This window comes from Mobula birostris, chromosome 3, assembly GCF_030028105.1.
Source record: "Mobula birostris isolate sMobBir1 chromosome 3, sMobBir1.hap1, whole genome shotgun sequence".
NCBI lineage: Eukaryota > Metazoa > Chordata > Chondrichthyes > Myliobatiformes > Myliobatidae > Mobula > Mobula birostris.
This window is the reverse complement of record NC_092372.1, coordinates 67548104-67572165: the sequence shown is the minus strand read 5'-3', so window position 1 is coordinate 67572165 and position 24062 is coordinate 67548104. Positions and strand designations below refer to the sequence as shown.

The following is a 24062-nucleotide window of genomic DNA, read 5'->3' as shown; positions in this document are numbered from 1 at the left end:
CTGGCCTTAGATTGATGATTCTTTTAAAATTCTTATTAATTACCTGTAAGTAAAGAGTACCTCATTATTCTGATGTGCCGTGCATTAAATCCTAGGTGTTGTAGTATCTGTTCAATTAATATTAGATGTTTTCAGTTCTTATATATACTCTGATCACTGATTTTAGAGATTATTACTTTTTCACACTGAATAAAGTGTTTTAGCTCTATGAATTCTGTCTTTAAAATTGTGGTATATTTTAACCTCAAAATATACCTTGCACTCCTGAAAATCAGTATCTGTAATATATGTGTGCTGATGAGGATGGTTCCATTTAACCTATGGCTATCTTAGGCTATGGGCTGGAGGCCTGAACCACTCTCATGTTTGGGCCTCATTGACACTTCCAGCTGTTTTCAGTTTGGAAAATGTGCACCTTGTGTGCTGGGACATTCGATGACCTGACCTAGCAGGAATATGGGATGTAGTCATTTGGAACCGTCCTGGAAAGCCTTAAATAAAAGGTGAAATTGAATGTGATATAATACATGTTCCCCACCTGATTTTCTTCAGTGGTTAACATCTGTCAGATGGTATTTGAATATGTATGCTACCTATAGTTATGGAGAATTGGCCAGACAACAGAAATCAAATGTTTCAGCAAACAGCTGTATTTAAGTATTCTGGATGCATTTTAATAGCATGGTAATATTAAGTGGTATGATATTTAATACTGTGTGAATCCAACATCATTCTTAAAATTGTAGCCACCATTGGGTGCAATTAAGAAATCTCCATAGTAAAGAAATTTTGGGGAAAAGGTTAAATTTCAGTGAAACTCTGTAGCAACTGCTACTTCATGCTGAGGTGCTTCATTCAGAGACAATCTATAAATGTCTCCTGTCAAAAGAAAATGAAATTATTCTGCAGTGCGACTACAGTGCTGAAACTCATAAATCCCAGCTCCGTATCCACCAGACTGATCAGGCAGAGCAGAAACTGAAATGGTGTGGGTTAAACATTCTACACAGCTCCTCCCCTATATCAGGTTATAGCCTCTTTTGTTTGGACAGTCAGGGGTGTTTTATAATTAATCTCAAATTCCATGCTGTTTATTAGAAGTTCAAATGATGAGCAAGGGTATGAGATCCAAATCACAACTGCATTGTCCAGGCAAGTCATTTTCGCATAGAGAAATGTTATTGCAACATCTGTCAAACAAATCATCTGGATTATCAAGCAACACACATCAAAGTTGCTGGTGAACGCAGCAGGCCAAGCAGCATCTGTAGGAAGAGGTGCAGTTGACGTTTCAGGCCGAGACCCTTCGTCAGGACTAACTGAAGGAAGAGTGAGTAAGGGATTTGAAAGTTGGAGGGGGAGGGGGAGATCCAAAATGATAGGAGAAGACAGGAGGGGGAGGGATAGAGCCAAGAGCTGGACAGGTGATAGGCAAAAGGGGATACGAGAGGACCATGGGACAGGAGGTCCGGGAAGAAAGACAAGGAGGGGGGGGACCCAGAGGATGGACAAGAGGTATATTCAGAGGGACAGAGAGAGAAAAAGAGAGAAAGAATATGTGCATAAAAATGAGTAACAGATGGGGTACGAGGGGGAGGTGGGGCCTTAGCGGAAGTTAGAGAAGTCGATGTTCATGCCATCAGGTTGGAGGCTACCCAGACGGAATATAAGGTGTTGTTCCTCCAACCTGAGTGTGGCTTCATCTTTACAGTAGAGGAGGCCGTGGATAGACATGTCAGAATGGGAATGGGATGTGGAATTAAAATGTGTGGCCACTGGGAGATCCTGCTTTCTCTGGCGGACAGAGCGTAGATGTTCAGCAAAGCGGTCTCCCAGTCTGTGTCGTGTCTCGCCAATATATAAAAGGCCACATCGGGAGCACCGGATGCAGTATATCACCCCAGTCGACTCACAGGTGAAGTGTTGCCTCACCTGGAAGGACTGTTTGGGGCCCTGAATGGTGGTAAGGGAGGAAGTGTAAGGGCATGTGTAGCACTTGTTCCGCTTACACGGATAAGTGCCAGGAGGGAGATCAGTGGGGAGGGATGGGGGGGACGAGTGGACAAGGGAGTTGTGTAGGGAGCAATCCCTGCGGAATGCAGAGAGAGGTGGGGAGGGAAAGATGTGCTTAGTGGTGGGATCCCATTGGAGGTGGCGGAAGTTACAGAGAATAATATGTTGGACCCGGAGGCTGGTGGAGTGGTAGGTGAGGACCAGGGGAACCCTATTCCTAGTGGGGTGGCGGGAGGATGGAGTGAGAGCAGATGTACGTGAAATGGGGGAGATGCGTTTAAGAGCAGAGTTGATAGTGGAGGAAGGGAAGCCCCTTTCTTTAAAAAAGGAAGACATCTCCCTCGTCCTAGAATGAAAAGCCTCATCCTGCGAACAGATGCAGCAGAGACAGAGGAATTGCGAGAAGGGGATGGCGTTTTTGCAAGAGACAGGGTGAGAAGAGGAATAGTCCAGATAGCTGTGAGAGTCAGTAGGCTTATAGTAGACATCAGTGGATAAGCTGTCTCCAGAGACAGAGACAGAAAGATCTACAAAGGGGAGGGAGGTGTCGGAAATGGACCAGGTAAACTTGAGGGCAGGGTGAAAGTTGGAGGCAAAGTTAATAAAGTCAACGAGTTCTGCATGCGTGCAGGAAGCAGCGCCAATGCAGTCGTCGATGTAGCGAAGGAAAAGTGGGGGACAGATACCAGAATAGGCACGGAACATAGATTGTTCCACAAACCCAACAAAAAGGCAGGCATAGCTAGGACCCATACGGGTGCCCATAGCTACACCTTTAGTTATCCCACCACTAAGCACATCTTTCCCTTACCCCCTCTCTCTGCATTCCGCAGGGATCGCTCCCTACACAACTCCCTTGTCCATTCGTCCCCCCCATCCCTCTCCACTGATCTCCCTCCTGGCACTTACCCGTGTAAGCGGAACAAGTGCTACACATGCCCTTACACTTCCTCCCTTACCACCATTCAGGGCCCCAAACAGTCCTTCCAGGTGAGGCAACACTTCACCTGTGAGTCGACTGGGGTGATATACTGTGTCCGGTGCTCCCGATGTGGCCTTTTATATATTGGCGAGACCCGACGCAGACTGGGAGACCGCTTTGCTGAACATCTACGCTCTGTCCGCCAGAGAAAGCAGGATCTCCCAGTGGCCACACATTTTAATTCCACATCCCATTCCCATTCTGACATGTCTATCCACGGCCTCCTCTACTGTAAAGATGAAGCCACACTCAGGTTGGAGGAACAACACCTTATATTCCGTCTGGGTAGCCTCCAACCTGATGGCATGAACATCGACTTCTCTAACTTCCGCTAAGGCCCCACCTCCCCCTCGTACCCCAACTGTTACTCATTTTTATGCACACATTCTTTCTCTCACTCTCCTTTTTCTCCCTCTGTCCCTCTGAATATACCTCTTGCCCATCCTCTGGGTCCCCCCCCCCTTGTCTTTCTTCCCGGACCTCCTGTCCCATGATCCTCTCGTATCCCCTTTTGCCTATCACCTGTCCAGCTCTTGGCTCTATCCCTCCCCCTCCTGTCTTCTCCTATCATTTTGGATCTCCCCTCCGCCTCCAACTTTCAAATCCCTTACTCTTCCTTCAGTTAGTCCTGACGAAGGGTCTCGGCCTGAAACGTCGACTGCACCTCTTCCTACAGATGCTGCTTGGCCTGCTGCGTTCACCAGCAACTTTGATGTGTGTTGCTTGAATTTCCAGCATCTGCAGAATTCCTGTTATCTGGATTATCATTTCATGTTTCTGAAACTTTCAGCACTAGTTTTGTGAAGTAGTATCTGAAGGCACATTAATTCTTCACTATGCAGGAGGTGGAGGAGTAGAGATTGACATTGTATCACATTTAACAGTACAGATAACTGGATAAAGAGAAAGAGTACCGATGGATGACAGCTGTGATTACTATTTTCAAAAATGAAAATGGAATAAATCCAGAAAATTATAGACTTGCAACTAAAAAGAAGCACTGAGATGAAACAACAAAACATACAGAGATAGAAAACATTAATCCTAAAATTAATGTGAAATTCTTGAAATGTTTATGATTAAAGAGTAACAGGTAACATAGACCAAGTTAATGCTGCAAATGTGTCATGCAGAATTTGAGATCTTTTAGAAAGTACTAAATGAGAGGTGCAGAATGAAGGTTAGTGGCTGGAAACTCATTGGTTTGTCAAATGGCTACAAAGCAGAAAATAGGTTTGGAGCCAAGATATGTGGTAGACAGACAGAGACAGAGGAATTGGTATCTTGCCTGGATTACTACCTTTCAAAGCTTACTTGAAATGGACTTTTTGTTTTTGGTAATTGTGAAACATAGAAAACCTACAGCACAATATAGGCCCTTCGGCCCTCAAAGCTGTGCTGAACATGTCCCTAATTTAGAAATTACTAGGCTTACCTATAGCCCTCTATTTTTCAAAGCTCCATGTACCTATCCAAAAGTCTCTTAAATGACCCTACCGTATCCGCCTCCACCACCGTTGCCGGCAGTCCATTCCACAAACTCACCACTCTCTGAGTAAAAAACTTACCCTACCCCTGATATCTCCTCTGTACCTACTTCCCAGCACGGTAAACCTGTGTCCTCTTGTGGCAACCATTTCAGCCCTGGGATAAAGCCTCTGACTATCCACATGATCAATGCCTTTCATCATCTTATACACCTCTGTCAGGTCACCTCTCATCCTCTGTCGCTCCAAGGAGAAAAGGCTGAGTTCACTCAACCTGTTTTCATAAGACATGCTTCCCAATTCAGGCAACATCCTTGTAAATCACCTCTACACCCTTAATATGGCTTCCACATCCTTCCTGTAGTGAGGTGACCAGATCTGAGCACAGTACTCCAAGTGGGGTCTGACCAGGATCCTATATAGCTGCAACATTACCTCCCGGCTCCTAAATTCATGATTAATGGAGGTCAATATGCCGTATGCCTTCTTAACCACAGAGTCAACCTGCACAGCTGCTTTGAGCGTCCTATGGACTTGGACCCCAAGATCCCTCTGATCCTCCATACTGCAGAGAGTCTTACCATTAATACTGTATTCTGCCATCATATTTGACCTACAAAAATGAACCACTTCACACTTATCTGAGTCGAACTCCATCTGCCACTTTTCAGCCCAGTTTTGCATCCTATCAATGTCCCGCTGTAACCTCTGACAGCCCTCCACACTATCCACAACACCCCCAATTTTTGTGTCATCAGCAAACTTACTAACCCATCCCTCCACTTCCTCATCCAGGAGGTCATTTATAAAAATCTTGAAGAGTAATGGTCCCAGAACAGATCCCTGAGGCACAACACTGGTCACTGGCTCGATACAGAATATGACCCGTCTACAACCACTTGTAGCCTTCTGTGGGCAAGCCAGTTCTGGATCCACAAAACAATGTCTCCTTGGATCCCATGCCTCCTTACTTTCTCAATAAGCCTTACATAGGATACCTTATCAAATGCCTTGCTGAAATCCATATACACTACATCTACTGCTCTTCCTTCATCAATGTGTTTAGTCACATTCTCAAAAAATTCAATCAGGCTCGTAACGCACGACCTGCCCTTGACAAAGCCATGCTGACTATTCCTAATCATATTATACCTCTCCAAATGTTCATAAATCCTGCCTCTCAGGATCTTCTCCATCAACTTACCAACCAGTGAAGTAAGACTCACTGGTCTATAATATCCTGGGCTATCTCTACTCCCTTTCTTGAATAAGGGAGCAACATCTGCAACCCTCCAATCCTCCGGAACCTCTCCCGTCCCCATTGATGATTCAAAGATCATTGCCAGAGGCTCAACAATCTCCTCCCTTGCCTCCCACAGTAGCCTGGGGTATATCTCATCCGGTCCCGGCAACTTATCCAACTTGATGCTTTCCAAAAGTTCTAGCACATCCTCTTTCTTAAGATCTACATGCTCAAGCTTTTCAGTCTGCTGCAAGTCAGCACTATAATCACCAAGATCCTTTTCCATAGTGAATACTGAAGTAAGGTATTCATTAAGTACCTCTGCTATTTCCTCTGGTTCCATACACACTTCTCTACTGTCACACGTGATAGGTCCTATTCTTTCATGTCTTATCCTCTTGCTCTTCACATACTTGTAGAATGCCTTGTGGTTTTCCTTAATTCTGCCTGCCAAGGCCTTCTCATGGCCCCTTCTGGCTCTCCTAATTTCCTTTTTAAGCTCCTTCCTGTTAGCCTTATAATCCTCTAGATCTCTAACATTACCTAGCTCTCTAACAGTACCTGCTCTCTGAACCTTTTGTAAGCTTTTCTTTTCTTCTTGACTAGATTTATTACAGCCTTTTTACACCACGGTTCCTATACCCTACCATAACTTCCCTGTCTCATTAAATTGTGTATCAAACTTCCAGACAATACTAAATCAGGATATATAATTATTATTGTGACATGCAGTATCCAGTGGAAAAGCAGACCTTTATAAAGGATCTGAATAAAACAAATAAAATTAATTGTGGTTAAGTGTTAGGTAATTCATTTTGGTAGGAGTAATCGGGAGGCCATTTGAATGCAAGTAAATAAACGGCACAGTGGAGAGAATAGATATCAGAATACAGGTACATAAATTATTGAAAGCAATAAATAAGGTAATCAAGCTTGAACCTATAACTGAGCTCATTTCTTCAAGAGTACGATAGCATAAAAGCAGGAGGGAATGTAAAATTTATACATAACCTTTGCTGGACTACATTTGTAATTCTGTTTTAGTGTCTGTGGCAAAAAAAAAACCATATTGAAGCACTGGTAGAAATACGTGAATGATTTAAAAGGGAATTGTTGAGAAAAGGAAATATTAAGCATGCACATTCCCTAATTCAGTTGGAGACCTAATTTTTCAGACTAGAAAAGGATCCAATGGTCTTAATTTCTGGGACTAAATAATGTATGCAAATAAGGCTAAAACAGTAGATATAGAATTTAAATGGCCAAAGAAAAAATAACTTTAAAGGAATTTCTTTACAGAGATCAATGAGGATTTGTGGTATGGAAGGCACTGCATGTGGACTGTTTGAAGCTGTTAGCATTTACACATTGAGATAGAGATAGATGTGAGGAGAGAGGAATGGAAAAGTTCCAGAATAGAAGCAGAATAGGTCATTAAAACAACACACACGCGCGCACACACACACACACACACACACACTCATCAGGCCAGGCGGCATCTATGAAAAAGAGTAAGCAGCTGATGTTTCAGGCCAAGAGCCTTCATCAGGAAGATAAATGATAAATGTCATTAGATGTAATCTAGCCCTGATGTAGTTGTAAGGAGACACCATGCATAGAATAGCTATGTTACCAGAGGTGCAGAAGGAAAAAACATTGGATGAACCTTATCTTTTTTTTTCTTTTCTGCTTCCTGGCTCATTCAGGTGGAGATTGTGGCACTTCTTGTATCGCTGTCCTTTCTTTACATACCGCTCAAAAGCAAAAGATGGAGAAAAACATATGGATTATAGGCATTCATGCTGTTTTTTATCTTACTACATCCCATAAGTATAATTGTATGAGGAGATAGTTAAACTACAGCAGTTAGAAATGACAATGGGTGCATTGGCTAAAATATTTCATATTATCTGCTCATATCCTTCCTATTTAACAATCTGTTCATTTAAACATTTCTTTAAAGATAAAGACTGAATCCTTAGACTTCTGTTTACCTTTTTCCAAAATCTGTCATTATTACTCTTACTAACTAGAACCATTGAATTTCTCAAATCATGAAATAACATCAATCTGTCACACTACTCTTTCTTAATGTGGATTGTTAGATCCCAGTTGCGTCTTTAAGTCTCCCTAAGCATTCTGACTGCTGGTTTTGGGATCCAGAGGAAGAACGCAAGCGACAAGAGAGATGGCAGAAAGAGCAGGAACGCTTGCTCCAGGTACATTAACGTAACTTGCATTGACCCTCTGCTACAAAGTGCATGTTCCAACGCTGCTTGTGATGTACGCTTGCATAGATGCAGTGCACCCTCAATTAAGACTCTTTGCACTAATCCTTCATGCTTTCTTTCTCAAAAGGATGGGTCTGGTTAGCCAAGGAAACTATAATTAAAGGAAAGCAGAGTATTAGTGTCCCGGAAAACATATTAGAGCCATGAAAATCTGAGGAATAAAAAGCTTTCAGGATTGCTACAAAGGGGCACAAATTACTGTAATTTAGATTATTTCTGAAAATAGAACTGGTAGAAATTTTACTGAATAAAAATTGAAATTTTTAAAATAAATGGTCCACTCAATCTTCTCCAGTGATCTCTTAAGATTAGGTTTCCCGGGAATATTATCAAATTATAGTTAACTTGGTAACAATCAGTTTTTGCCAATATTCAAACTTTGATTCCATTAAGATTAAGTGTCTAACTTCTGACTCTATGAAGAAGTGAAAAGTATCAAAGGGAACAAGATAAGGAACCTGTGGACCAACTTCAAAATTTTAAAACTGCTCATTCATTATTTTCACTGTCTGCTGAACTGGTCTGTCAGCTAAGTAAGTATGAATAGTAGATATAAATATGGGAGTATCTTGGTACAGTGGGAAAAAGGAGCAATATCTCAAAAAGGAAGCAATTTTCCTATACTAACACATTTAATTTGTTTAACTGTTTGTTTGAACTGGTCGAAGATAATTATATAATTCTAATCATATTTGATCTGTATGCATCCATACTTGCACATAGTTGTTTACAAATATCCATTGATCATTGTATAAGCTTAATATAAATGAAATTGGCAAGTTATCCCTTAATTGCCCTTTGAATTAACCAGGACCAACATCTAGTTCGATTGAAATATCAAAAATACAATGTAAATTTTCACTGGTTCAAGAACGTGCCCATTGGCAATTCTGGACAACATTTCTTACCCTCTGCATGCCACCTTGGCTGAACAGAGGAGCACTTTTAGTAATAGACACAGATAACTGCACTGCTCCAAAGAGCACTATATGACGCCATTCTTACTCTGGGCCATTAGGCTCCATAATGAGTCAACCTATAGCCAGGGAAGTGATGACCTCCTCCTGTTAGACTGTTTGAGGTAAATTATTTTTTATTCTTTCTTACTTTTCTTCTAATATTTGTATATCTGAGCACTTGTAATGCTACTCTGATACACAATCATTTCCATTGGGATTAATAAAGAATCTATCTATCGTCACCTTCTCACGGCAGATTGAGATGGATTTAATATACTGGTCTTAGCTGTGAATTCCCTGAGGTTGGTTACTTAAAATTATCATTGTGCTTGATTTTCCACCTGAATATATAAACCCCAAAATGTCTCACGGCAGCCTGAATTCACAATGACACTTAGTTGCTACTTTTTTATGTACAGGAGTAGAACCCATTGTGGTCTTCTGCTGCTGTAGCCTATCCGCTTCAAGGTGTAACATGTTGCACGTTCAGAGATGATCTTCTGCACACCAATATTGTAACCTGTGGTTATTTTACTGTTGCCATCCTGTCAGCTTGATTCAGTCTGCCCATTCTCCTCTGACCTCTCTCATTAAAAAGGCATTTTCACCCACAGAACCGCCGCTCACTGGATTTTTTTCTTTGTTTCATGCACCGTTCTCTGTGAACTCTAGACACGGCTGTGCATGAAAATCCTAGCAGATCATGCAGTTTCTGAAATACTCAAACCACCCCGTCTGGCACCATCAATCATCCCATGGTCAGAGTCACTTAGGTCACATTTCTTCCCAATTCTGATGTCTGTCCTGAACAGCAACTGAACCACTCGATCATATCTGCATGCTTTTATGCATTGAGTTGCTGCCACACAATTGGCTGATTAGATATTTGCATGAATGAGCAGGTGTACAGGTATACCTAATAAAGTGGCCAGTCTGTGTATGTTTTGGAGAGGCATTGGCTCTGAAGTAGTTAACAGTTGACTCTGTTGGAATAGTAATGAGAATATTATCTCAATGTGTAAAGAAATGGCGTTTAAAAATGTTCAATGTGTAAGTTCTTCTCTGGTGTAGGATCACTGAAAGAAGGACTAAGAGATGAGAAAATAGTGTTTAAAATTTACAAAAAGTATGAATGCCTAAAAATGGAGTTTGGACAAATAGAACAAGAGCCTCCTGCTAAGATCGCTGATCTGTCACCTTGAATCTGACGTTTGCCAATAGTACAGTTCCGATCCAGAGGTATTGTGTCCTGGATATACAATCAAATCTAGCCACTCATAAAGGTCAGAATTGTGTTGAAATGTAGGTATGGAACAAATCACAGCACAATTTTAGCTGATGTGATGAGTTATTGCAGTTATCATAAACACCCTGGGAGGTGGACGAGGTAAGCAAAGTTTGTACTTACTGTAAAGAATCTGATCAATGTGTGAAGACAATTATAGACTTGATTACAGTGCTCCCTGACTTAGGTTTGCTTATGAATATTGACCAGATCATGCAACAGGAAAAACAGTTATTCACTTTAGGAGGTCTGAGACAATTTGGAAGAAGAAACTAATCCTGATTTGTTGCTTGCAAACTATGCTAACTTTCCATCCCTCTCCATCGATACAATCTCTGCTTTTATCACATTGAGCTGCTGCTTCCAATGAATTCTTGTGTATAAAGGATATTAGCATACTTCAAGTCTATCTTTCTCTAACAGTGCGAGCCATGGAATAAAACAGCAATCAGGCAGTCTGGATCCCTGAATATGGTTTTTTTTTATTTCAATTAACTCTAGCTACTCATAGAGGTTAAAAGCTGCATTAGATATGTTACAGCATGACTCATGTTCGTATCCAAGCACTTGTCTGCTGTAAAGTTATGTGAGTTAAACTGCATTATCAAGTGAAGGAGTCCAACAAATATAAAGTCTCCATATTGAATCTGTGACATTGACAGTATTTTCAGTATAAGGTTAGCATTCCAAGTGTTAAATATGAGTTTCTCTCTTTGTCTTTTCATAGAGATAATTCCCCATTATAACTGTAGGGAAATCGCGACCAGACATCTGCATAGATATCAATGTTCACCAGGAGAAGATTCAAATAAACTTCACTGCATAATTTCTCTCAAACCATTCTTGAGCAGAATACTAATAGCTATGTATTTAGGACTTCAACTTACCAAATCAATAATCCTGATTGTGGTCACGAAGCTCTATCCATATTGATTTTAAGATATGCATGTGGTTTGATGAGAATGGCACGATCATTACCAGTTGATCTAAATTCCTGATATATGTGTAACTACAAGTGTAAATTTAAATGCATTATGACTAAATGTAAAAATAAGATTTTTTACATGGGGCTGTTAACATTTGTTGTGATATTTATTGACATTTCATTTACAACTGTGAATGTTGATCTAGAGTATTTTGTGGGCATTCAGCTTATTTTAGGCTGGACTATACTTGAGCTTGTAAGTATATTTTATCTGTAATGTAGTTGAAGTTTGGTGGTAGCAATAAAATCCTCTCATTTAAGCTAATGATATTTTAATAAATTTAGCATTGTGTCCAACTGGGATTGCACTGAAGTGCATTATATAGTTACTGGGATGATAATACACTAATAAGATTTAGATTAGTTTAATTTCAAGCAGTAAAGAGAATAATAATTAATTTTTACCAAAAGAGACAAAAGCATGAGCCTTTAAAAGGAGAGAAATATTGCTAACCCCTTCCTTGCTAGTCTGGTAACATGACACATGTTTCTTTCAATGACAGGAAAGGTACAGAAGGGAGCATGAAAAACTACGTCAGGAATGGGAAAAGGCACAAAGGGAGGTCGAGGAAGAAGAACGTAGATATCATGAAGAGGTAAGAGAAAATCAGATTACGGAAATATAATTGACAAATTCTGCTGTGTATATGATCAATGACTTGTACTTCCACAGAGGGCAAATGTTGCAACACAAAGCAAGAGGTTCAAATGTTTTGTTATTAGGACAGACTGAACTCAATGATGGCATGTGAGTGGGCAGTATCATCAGGAAATTAACCTATTGATATTATCATCAGGAAATTATGCTACTGATATAATTATCATCAGGAAATTATCTTACAGATATAATTATCATCAGAAAACTATCCTGCTGGTATAATTGTCATCAGGAAACTATTCTCCTGGAGTAATTATCATCAGGAAAACCATCCTGCTGTGTAGTTATCATCAGGAAACTATCCTACTGATATAATTATTATCAGGAAAACTATCCTGTTGGTGTAGTTATCATCAGGAAATTATCCTACTGATATACTTGTCATCAGGAAAGCTATACTGCTGGTGTAATTATCATCAGCAAAACTATCCTACTGATATAATTATCACCAGGAAACCATTTTGCTGCTATAGTTATCATCAGGAAACTATCCTACTGGTGTAATTATCATCAAGAAAACCTTCCTGCTGGTATAGTTATCATCAGGAAACTATCCTACTGATATAACTACGATCAGGAAAACTACCCTTCTGATATAGTTGTCATCAGGAGACTATCCTACTGGTGTAATTATCATCAGGAAACCATCCTACTGGTATAATTATCATCAGGAGACCATCCTACTGGAGTAATTATCATCAGAAGACCATCCTACTGGTGTAATTATCATCAGAAGACTATCCTACTGGTGTAGAAAGAACAATGAAAGCAACATCAAGATGCCTGTTCTCCATAATTCTACAGGGCCCTCTGTAGGAACATGAGTTCAAGAGGATTCACATCATAGGTACTTTGAAGGTGGGCAAATAATCCTGACATTTAAAATCAGGACATGACAACTGACATTTTAAGCAAGTAGTGTAAAATAGCTGGTGCTTGCAAACAAATCCCCAGTATCAATAATACCTTCACACAAAAGGTAAAAATAGGCTTCCTTGCATTGTTTTCAGGATCCAGTTGATAGATTGAAGAAATAAAAATCATAGTACTGTTTTGTCTGTAATGTAATAGACAATTTATTTACCAATGCAACACAGCTACAAACTAAATCTAATAGTACATAAACATTACAGAATGTACTTCTGTAATTATTATTTTAAAAGAAAACCTTTGCATTTATTGTCTGAACTGAAAACCATTTTGAGTTGTTGGGAGAACATTAAATTCCTTAGCTAGAAATCTGAGCAACTGTGCTTCACTCATCTCCAATTATGTACAGGAGCGTAAAATTATTCAAGAAACTGTAACTCCGCTGACTCCACGATCACTGCCTGTCCACCTTCCCTCTGAGTGGCTCTCCATCTCAAAAACAGAGGAAATTAGGAATTCTAAGTCCACTGAAGTCACAGATGTGGGGATCAAGCAGAGTGACTCACCGAAGCAAAATGTAAGTCTGTAAGAATATTTAAATTATATACATATAATTCTAAATATCATTACAATGCTTCTGTCAGCAGAAAAGGTTCCCTATCCATTGGGGTCACCTAACTACATGATTTGGGATATGTGCAAAATATTTGTTTACATTGGGTGATATTTGCTCTTAATCTTATAAAGCCAAATTATGAAAACTTTTAACTTGTATTTTAAAACTTTTAACTGCAGGGGCAGGGGGAATGATTTGTTTTACATCCTATAGTGTTTTCCAGGATATGGCAGTTCCAAAATACAATTCCTGCATGAGAAGTGACTTAGGAGCACTCCAATTTGCCTTCCGGAGCAACAGGTCCATGACAGATGTCATCTCATTGGCTCTTCACTCAACCCTGGAACATCTGGACAGTAAACATGTGTACATCAGGATGCACTTTATTGACTACAGCCCAGCATTCAATACTGTCATTCCCTCAAAAGCTCCATGACCTTGCCCTCAATACCTCCTTGTGCATTTAGATGCTGAATTTGCTTATTTGCAGACCCCAGTCAGTTCGAATTGGCAACAACATCTCCTCCGCAATCTCCACCAGGACACGTGCACCACAAGGCTTAGCCCCTTGCTCTAATGGCTTTACCCTTATGACTACATGGCAAAGCACAGCTCCAATGACCTATTCAAGTTTGCTGATGACATGGTAGTCGTAGGCTGAATCAAAGGTGGTGACATATCAGCCTACAGGAGGGAGACTGAAAATCTGTCTGCGACGTGTCGTAACAACAACCTCTTGCTCACTGTCAGCAAGACTGACGAACTGATTACTGACTTCAGAAGAAGGAAGCCAGAGGTCCATGAGCCAGTCCTCATTGGAGGATCAGAGGTGGAGTGGGTCAGCAACTTTAAATCATTATATGTTCTTATTTCGGAGGACCTGTCCTGGGCCCAGCATGTAAGCGCAATTATGAAGAAAGCACGGCAAGGCCTCTACTTCTTTAAGAGTTTGCAACAATTTGGCTTGACATCTAAAACTTTGACAAACCTCTATAACTGTGCAGTGTAGAGTATATTGACTGGCTGCATCACAGCCTGGTATGGAAACACCAATGCCCTTGAAAGGAAAATCCTACAAAAAGTAGCGGATACAGTCCATTCCGTCTTGGGTAAAGCACTCCCCATCATTGAGCACACCTACATGAAAATATGTCTCAGGGAAGCAGCATCCATCATTAAGGACCCCTGCCAACAAGGATGTGCTGTCTTCTCACAGCTGCCATCAGAAATAATGTACAAGAGCCTCAAGACTCACACCACCAGGTTCAGGAACGGTTACTACCCCTCAACCATCAGGTCCTGGAACCAAAAGGGATAACTTCACTCAACTTCACTTGCCCCATCATTGAAATGTTCCCACAACTAATGGACTCGCTTTCAAGGACTCTTCATCTCATGTTCTCATTATTTACAGTCATAGAGTCATAGAAAAGTACAGCACAGAGACATGCCCTTCAGCCCATCTAGTCTGTGCTGAGAAATTTAAACTGCCTACTCCCATTGACCCTAATGCGACCATAGCTCTCCATAGCCCTACCATCTTATTGCTTGTTTATTCATTATTATTATTTCTTCTTTTTGTATTTGCACAGTTTGTTGTTATCTGCACTGTGGTTGAACGCCATAGGCAGTCTTTCAATGATTCTGTTATGGTTATTATTTGATAGATTTATTGAATATGCCCACAAGAAAATGAATCTCAGGGTTGTATGTGGTGACATATAGGTATTTTGATAATAAAATTTACTTTGAACTTTGAACTTTAATCTGCCACATTGCCAAATGAGATTGTGCATTAGCAGCACATTTTAAATGTATGCATCAACTTGCTAAAGTGCAAACTCTGGAAATCATCCCACTCTATTTATCATGTCAATGAGAAAAAATATACCCTGAGGGGAAGCAGTTGTGATATGACTGATGATGTATGATTTTGTCATCATGTAGTTGATCCTGTTCTGTGTTTGCTGTTTTAATCAGTTATAATGAAACCTAAAATGGCCACAAGGATCTGCTTAGTCACCAGAAACCCCACTAATATATGCAAATATGATTTCTCCCAGAATTGCAGTAACTCACTGGTGGATGGTTAGGTCTTTTAGCAGTGCTTCTGTGCATACTTCAGTGGTTCATCACAAATGATGTATTTGCAGAGAGTTTGAGTGTACAGTTTTATTCAGTAGGATTCTGATGAAGGCAGAAGAAAGTTCTGATGGATTAATTTCTCTGTTCTTCCACTGGTGGCAGCTGAGCTGCTCATAATTTGTAGTATTTTCTGCTTCATAGTTCAGTTTTTTTGGTTTTTTAATAAGGGTGAGAGTTTAAGTCTTCCAGTGGTGCAAAATGGTCATTTTTTCAGAAAGTATCAAAAGGTATATAAGACGATGAGAGGCATTGATTGTGTGGATAGTCAGAGGCTTTTTCCCAGGGCTAATATGGCTGGCACGAGAGGGCACAGTTTTAAGGTGCTTGGAAGTAGGTACAGAGGAGATGTCAGGGGTAAGTTTTCACACAGAGAGTGGTGGGTGCTTGGAATGGGCTGCCAGTGACAGTGGTGGAGGTAGATATGGTAGGGTCTTTTAAGAGACTCCTGGACAGCTACATGGAGCTTAAAAAAATAGAGGGCTATGGGTAACCCGAGGTAATTTCTAAGGTAAGGACATGTTCGGCACAGCTTTGTGGGCTAAAGGGCCTGTATTTTGTGTGACGAAAGAGGGTTACAAAAAGTACACATAGATTAAGATGTTAACTGTCCTGTGCTGGCACCAGTGGGATCAACAGTTGATCTGCCATCTGTCTTCAGGAGAAAGAGAGATAAATAAGACAATGGAGCCCTCTGTGGAAGTACAAGTCATTGATCATATACACAGCAGAATTTGTCAATTATATTTCAGTAATCTGATTATACAGGCACAGGAGCGAGACGAGGAAACAGCTCGCTGTGAAACAGAGTTAGGAAGAGAGCCAGTAGGCTATGGTGTGAAGGGGGAGGTGCTAAGGAAGGAAGGGAGACCAAGTACCGCAGATGAGGAATGGAGGATGGTGCCAAAAATCTCTGGGGATGAGATTTTTAACCTGGCCCACAAGGTACCCCTCGGTGGACATTTTGAGGTGCTGAAGGAAACAGTCGGCGGAATCATGGAAGAGGTTTACTGGCTGCACAGGAGGAAGGATGTTATTGATTATGGCAGACGCGAACTGAGACAGTCACAGGCTTTTGATATGCTAATGAACCTAGCTGGTGTTAGCGCGGAAATCAATGAAGCTAGGGTCCCCCTGATAAGAAAAAAAACCATCTTGAAAAGATGAGTATGGTATCGACCAGATGGGAGAAGGCTATTGTTTTGGCCAGCTCTGCTGTTAAGGTCTCTCCCTTAATCCCTGAACAAAGCGACCCTTTAGGGGAGCTAATTAAACGGCTCGCACACGTGTGTTTGATTGTCCCGAGGCGATGCAAAGAACTGAGACGTTGGGTGGTGTTTGTCATGCTAGGTTAGCCTAGTGAGCAACATCCCTATAGAATGAGTAATTCAGTGACGAAAGGGCTAACGAACACAGAAGTGTATATTGGCGATGTAATACGGCTGTCTGAAGCCAGCTTGATAGTGAACCTTGAAAAAAATGAGTTCGGCCACACGAAGGTCACTTATCTGGGAATTGTGGTAACACGGGCAGCTGGCAGCGATGCAAGCTAAGGTGCGGGCTATCTCTGACATCCCAACCCCGACAGACAAGAGGGCCCTCAGAAGGCTGTTGGAGATGGTGGGGTACTGTAGGAAGTTTTGCAATAACTCTGCGGTTACTACCCCTCCCACTCCTAAGCCCTAGCGAGAGAAAACTAAGTCGGGATGGGATGACCCTTGTTATCGTGGTCCGGGATGAAACCCAATGAGAGATTACACTGATCGCAATTCATCAGTGTTTTCGGCCATTATGAAGTTGCTAAGTTGGAGCCTGGTTTAGGGGATTATTAAAAATTACACATATAAAAGGAATGGAAAATGTGATTGCTGACTGTCTGTCAAGGTGTTGACAACTTAAAATTCTCTGTATTAGCCAAATAGCTGATGAAGATGTATATTTGTGTGTATCTAATAATGTATTCATGTTTGTAATTTTTACCCCAGTAAAAATCCTTAAAGGTGAGGGGTGTGACGAAAGAGGGTTACAAAAAGTACACATAGATTAAGATGTTAACTGTCCTGTGCTGGCACCAGTGGGATCAACAGTTGATCTGCCACCTGTCTTCAGGAGAAAGAGAGATAAATAAGACAATGGAACAGCATTTGGAAATGTTAATGAAGAGACGAGAGAGTTTAACGGAAGGAGACACCGGTCTGGGTATAGTCAAGATCGGCTCCGTTTGAACCCTGAACTGTTTGAAGTGTGATGGACAGGCGATACCCTAGCAGGGGGATAAAAAGGGACAGGTTCGCTAAGGCAGGACACACACGACACCACGAGGTAACGAGACCCTGGAAGTGGTGCGCCTCCCACAAGTCGGTGGGAGTTTTGGAGGGCTGATCGCGGGACCAAGCCATAGACGCACAAGGTGGAAAGGTACGATCGGCGGGAACCTGGTGTGTGTCCACCCTTGCCTGGGTGCTGGGTTCACCGCGGAAGAACGATCGTATCTGAAACAGAGGGGTCACAGTCGGTGACCTCAGAAGACATTACAAAGGGCTCGCCTGAAAGCTGACTGCGAGGAATATCGAAGGTCTGTTTGGAATCCGATTTGAATATTCATTCGCTCTCTCTCTCTCTCTCCTACGGCGACGGCAATTACTGTGAACTGAACTAAACTGAACTCTGTCACTTTGAAACTGGTCACTTACCCCTAGACGACGATAGAGCTTGATTGGTCCTATTATCCTAGTTCTGTGTACATGTGTGTTTATCATTGCTGAACTGTTGTATTTATTATCCTTTTGATTAGAGTACTGTGTTGCTTATTTCTTTAATAAAACTCTCTTAGTTCCAGTAATCCGGACTCCAACTGAGTGGTCCATTTCTGCTGGTTTGGCAACCCAGTTACGGGGTACGTAACATTTGCTGTAGGTTTTCTATGTTTCTCTATGCCTCTGCTTTTTGACTGCATAAGGCCTGGTATGGGCCTTTGAGCAAAAAATCCTACAAAAGGTAGTGAATTCAGCCCAGTATATCATGGATAAAACCCTCCCAACCAGTGAGCACATCTACGTGAAATGTTGCCGTAGAAAGGCAGCATCCATCACCAAAGATCCTCACCATCCAGGTCATGCGCTTCTCACTGTCGGTATCAGGTAGAATGTATAGGTTTACAGTTACTGTTCTATAGATTTGCTAAGTATGTCTGCAGAAAAAGAATCTCAGGGTTATATGTGGTGACATGAATGTACTCTGACAATAAATTTTACTTTGAACTTTGGAACTTTGATATGGTGTAAAAACATAAGTTATCAAAAATATTAATATATACTGTATCTCAATTTGTCTTCAATCGACAGATGGTGGAAATTGACAATTGTCAAAAAGGTGAAGAGGGAGGAATACTGGCTAAAGAACACCAAAGCCATAAGGAAACAACACAGAGATCAACACAGGAGCAAGCAGAAGTACTGAGCTCAGAGAATGGGAATGGACATGAGGAAAATTATGATAAACCTGGGACAAATATATTGGAGAAATTGCACTGGCAGGACATGAAACAACTGGAATCTAAAGAAATAGGGTATGTATGAATGAAATAAGTTTATAACCTGTAATATCTGTGGATCTGAGCAATAATTACAGTATAACTTTTTCCTGTTAATACTGATACAGACAGTTTCATAACATTTAATAATTTTGATAGCTTCAATCATTGGTGTGCTACATGCTAGTAGGTTAAGTGTTTACTTCTTAGTCATTTCCTTCTTTGACATCTCAAGAGTCTTTTGGACACAATCCAAAATAAAATGTTAAGGACTACTGCCAGGAGACCAGTCAGCAATTGTAAACATGCATTGATCTATCAGTTAGCAAAGAGCAGAGACATTCATTAGTTTTTCCAACTGAAAGGATCTTGCAAATTCAAGTACTTTCTTTTGTCGAAGAGCCTTGAAGAAAAAGGGGTAAATCAGAAGCTGGGGATGGTATATCAGTGGAGATTAAAGTTCAGGGTACAGTGGGCAGCCTGGATGCATGAAGTGGAAAGGAATGTTCGGTGGTGTCAAGACCAATCGACAGATAAAAGGGGTAGGGATGAAGATGCTAGAGATTGGTGAGGGGACAGTGATTGAGGTTGGTAATCAGAGAGTAAGATTGGCAAAAGGTGGGTGGTGTTCCCAGGTAGGGAGGTTGGTGACGCTGAAGAACTTGGGTTGGGACTGCACAACAGTAGCAAGGTGTTTGCTGTGTCACTTCTAGGCTGGGAAGGAGAGAAGCAACATCACATGCTTGATACAATGATCAGAGGGCACTTTACTACAACACTTTCTTTCTGCCAAATAATTGAGACTTAATGGGGTCTTTTGAAGGTTAATACTTTGCCAGTACTGATCGGTGTTCACAGGTTCTCTTCTGGACAAAACTCAAATGTGCTTATAACAGGAATTCTGCAGATGCTGGAAATTCAAGCAACCCACATCAAAGTTGCTGGTGAACGCAGCAGGCCAGGCAGCATCTGTGGAAAGAGGTGCAGTCGACGTTTCAGGCCGAGACCCTTCATCAGGACTAACTAAAGGAAAAGTTAGTAAGAGATTTGAAAGTGGGAGGGGGAGGGGGAGATCCAAAATGATAGGAGAAGACAGGAGGGGGAGGGTTGGAGCCAAGAGCTGGACAGGTGATTGGCAAAGGGCATATGTGAGGATCATGGGACAGGAGGTCCGGGAAGAAAGACAAGGGGGCCGGGAGAACCCAGAGGATGGGCAAGGGGTATATTCAGAGGAACAGAGGGAGAAAAAGGAGAGTGAGAGAAAGAATGTGTGTATAAAAATAAATAACAGATGGGGTATGAGGGGGAGGTGGGGCACTAGCGGAAGTTAGAGAAGTCGATGTTCATGCCATCAGGTTGGAGGCTACCCAGACGGAATATAAGGTGTTGTTCCTCCAACCTGAGTGTGGCTTCATCTTATATGCTTATGTGCTTATATTGATTTTGTAACTATCATTATTATTGTTTGTTGGCCTAGTTCTCAAAATCTCCTGTATACAATACTGAATGATGCTAGTTACATCTGTTAATGAATTGATAGATGTTAAAACGTGTATCTAGTATATCAAACAATGTATACAGCCTATTGTAAAATATTTGCCCCATACTGTACATCAGTATGGCTTCACTGTTCATACTCCAAGAAAAAAATGAATTCCATACCCCCAGCAGCTTTCTACTCTGGATAAACAGCCTGTGATTTAACCTGTGGTGGAATATAGTCCCTGAGACCATAGGTACATAGATTTTAAAGTATTTTTTAATCTAACAAGTTAATGCCCTTTAAACAAAAACTAGCATAGCGAAGAGATTTTATGTGAGCATGCTAATCTCTATTCGGCAGCAGGAAATTAAACCCTGATGAAGCTATACAAGCATGTTGAGCCAATATGGATTGGTTTTCATGGTATAATTCTTTCTGATTTTTGTGTGCACATGTGTATGCATGCATGCATATTGCATATAAAAGTGCAACTAATTATTACTATTTAATTTTTGTCAGTTCAATTTTTCATCTTCATTATGGTGGATGGACATCTGGACAAACTATTTAGCATAAAGAACTATCCACACTATGCAGTGTAATGACAGTATTATATGGAGATGTCTGAAAGGATGTGGTTGGATGGAACTACTGGTAGTTTAAATCTCAGCTTTTTTCAATCAATTGTATATAGTTGAGGCATGCTAATGGTTAGTAATCTTGCGGCATGCTAATGGTTAGTAATCTTGGTTCACACTTTTAAATGCATTTTTAAAATCCATTTGTGCCAAGGGAATTGATATTCTCTATGAGAAAGGAAAGAGTATCTTGCATTTCATCAGTGCATTTTGTCTTGGGAGTTGTATGTTGCAAGAATGCTTGATATGTTTAAAAATATACTTTGGAACTGATCTATTAAATATTTTCATTATTTCAAAGGTCTTAGTTAGAAATTAGAGGTATAAGCTTGATGCACTAAACACATGACATGGTATTATATTTGAATACCAGAAGTTGGTTCTGATCAATCAAACAGTTATGCTCAGAGTCTCTCATGCTCCTCTTGAGCTTGCCACCAGGAGGAATGAAAGAGCAACATGGATTTATCTCCCATCTCTTTCAGGCCAAGAATCATACCATTAATTCCTCTTTTCAAACCGAGGTTGAAAATTTTGCTCTTTGAAAACTGGCAAGGATAAGACCTTCTCCTGGTTACATTCCATAATGCTGCATCTTACTCAACAACCTAAAGCTATGGAAGAAAAGCTTATGTTGTTGTAATATAAAATAATATTCACTGAGTTTTGACTTTTTTACCAATAGGATGAACTTCCAGTCTGAACCTCATGTCTTCCAAACAGATGAAGAAAATGCCGATGAGGGACAGATTCAGGCACACAGTCAAACACACCTCACAAATTATCAGCAATTGTCAGCTCAAGGTATGGCATCTACCTCCATGTTTTTCCAATTGCTATTTAAAGACCCCAGATCTTCAGACTTAAAGGATGTGACCATTTATCTTCTTCAATCACCTGCTCGCCTTCAGCTCTTTAAGCCCAACCATTTCCTGATGTCACCAGCCCCGAGATGCTTTTAAAAAACTACTTCACTGAACCAAGATATAATGAAGAGAACTTTATAAGGATGGCAAGGGTGAAATGTAACCCTGATTTGGATAATTTCCTAATCTTTACTTACTGTTTTCAGGCCACTTAAGCATACACTGACAGTAAAGCAGAATGTGTTGAACCAGCGCATAATTTTCTGCATTTTCATGACATACCACAGTGAAGCTTGAACTGCCAAATCTTCTGATTTAATTGCCTGGCCCTCTGATTTCCAGTATATCCATGATAGCACCACATTTCAGTTTATGACAATGCTGAGGTACTGCAAAAGAATCCTTAGTCCTGAGAGTCATTATCTAAGTGAAACTGCTGTGCTTATAAATGCAGTAATATAATGTAATTTTGTTTCATTTAATTAAAATTTATTATTTTTGTTTCTTCAGAATAGAAACGTTAACAGCCGACTAATTCAAGCATCTCTCTCATCACATAATAAAACTTGCTTTTTGTGTTCATGTCAGCTGCAGGCTCCCCAGTTTTTTCAGACAGATCTCAGAATGCACAAGAACTTCCGCTGTTTCTTGAGCTTCAAAGAAACAAGCTACCTGATGATCAAAGTGAAATGAAAGCTGGGTCTCTGGATAGAAGCTGGGCGCATCAGTCGAATATAGTGGACAGAAAAAAGCGGTTAGTCATCCAATAGATGTACTTGTAGTAATCTCTTTTCCTGATTTGTATTTTATATTGGAGTAGATATCAGAATTTGATTTAATATCACTGACGTATGTCGTGAAATTTTTTGTTTTGCAGCAGCAGTACATGGTAATACATAGCAATAAAATCTATAAATTGCAATAAAATTAAATAACTAGTGGAAAAAGAGAGGGAAAAGAGTGTTTATGGGTTCATTATCCATTCGGAAATCTGATGGAGGAGGGAAAGAAGCTGTTCCTTGAAACATTGAGTGTGTGTCTTCAGGCCACTGTACCATCTCCTGGATGGTAGCAATGAGAACAGGGCATGTCCTGGGTGATGGGGTTCTTAAATGACGGATGTTGTCTTTTTGAGGCATCATCTTTCGAAAGTGTCCTGGATGCTGGAGAGGCCAGTGCCCATGATGGAGCTGACTAAGTTTACAACTTTCTGCAGCTGTTTCTGATCCTGTGCAGTGGCCCCTCCATACCGGCTGGTGATGCAGTCAGTTTGAATGCTCTCCAAGGTATGCATGTAGAAATTTGTGATTGTCTTTGGTGACATACTAAATTTCCTCAAACTCCTAGTGAAATATAGCCACTGTTGTGCCTTCTTTGCAATTGCATCAATATGTTGGGCTCAGGATAGATCCTCAGAGATGTTTATTTTTTGTTTCAGAGAAACAGTATGGAGTAGGCCCTTTTGGCCCTTCAAGTCTCATTGTCTTCCCCTGCCCACGTATGTATTCAGGCAGGGATATATTTAGTACCTTAAGGAATCTGAATCAGGTTTAATATCACCGGCATATACCGTGAAGTTTGTTGTTATGTGGCAGCAGTACATTGCAATACATAATAATAGAAGCTGTGAGTTACAGTAGGTATATAAGCCTTTTTGAGACGTCGCTCCTTGAAAATGGCCTGGATAGTGAGGAGGCTAGTGCCCATGCTGGAGCTAACTGAGCTTACAACTTTCTGCAGTTTTTTCTGGTCCTGTGCAGTGCCCCCCTCACACCAGACGGTGATGCAGCCAGTTAGAATGCTCTCCACGGTACATCTGTAGAAATTTGTGAGTGTCTTTGGTGACATACCAAATCTCCCTAAACTCCTAATGAAATACAACTGCTGTCATGCCTTTTTTTTTTGTAATTGCATCAATATTTTGGGCCCAGGATAGATCCTGAGAGATGTTGTCACCCAGGAACTTGAAATTTCTCACTTTTTTCTCTTCTGATCCCTCGATGAGGACAGGT

General features: G+C 40.8%; 1 protein-coding gene across 11 annotated transcripts in view; it reads left to right on the top strand.

Moving 5' to 3' along the window:
* LOC140195095 (LIM and calponin homology domains-containing protein 1-like) overlaps positions 1-24062 on the top strand; it is a 384102-nt gene that overhangs the window by 346184 nt on the left and 13856 nt on the right. For 9 of the 11 annotated variants that reach the window (XM_072252809.1, XM_072252808.1, XM_072252807.1 and 6 more), the window contains 6 exons: positions 7831-7944; positions 11749-11841; positions 13183-13350; positions 18876-19099; positions 21870-21988; positions 22639-22804. In XM_072252809.1, the coding sequence (XP_072108910.1) occupies positions 7831-7944; positions 11749-11841; positions 13183-13350; positions 18876-19099; positions 21870-21988; positions 22639-22804 (884 nt within the window). The remainder of the gene's footprint in view (positions 1-7830; positions 7945-11748; positions 11842-13182; positions 13351-18875; positions 19100-21869; positions 21989-22638; positions 22805-24062) is intronic. The other 2 variants (XM_072252804.1, XM_072252803.1) reach the window with 1 other exon arrangement.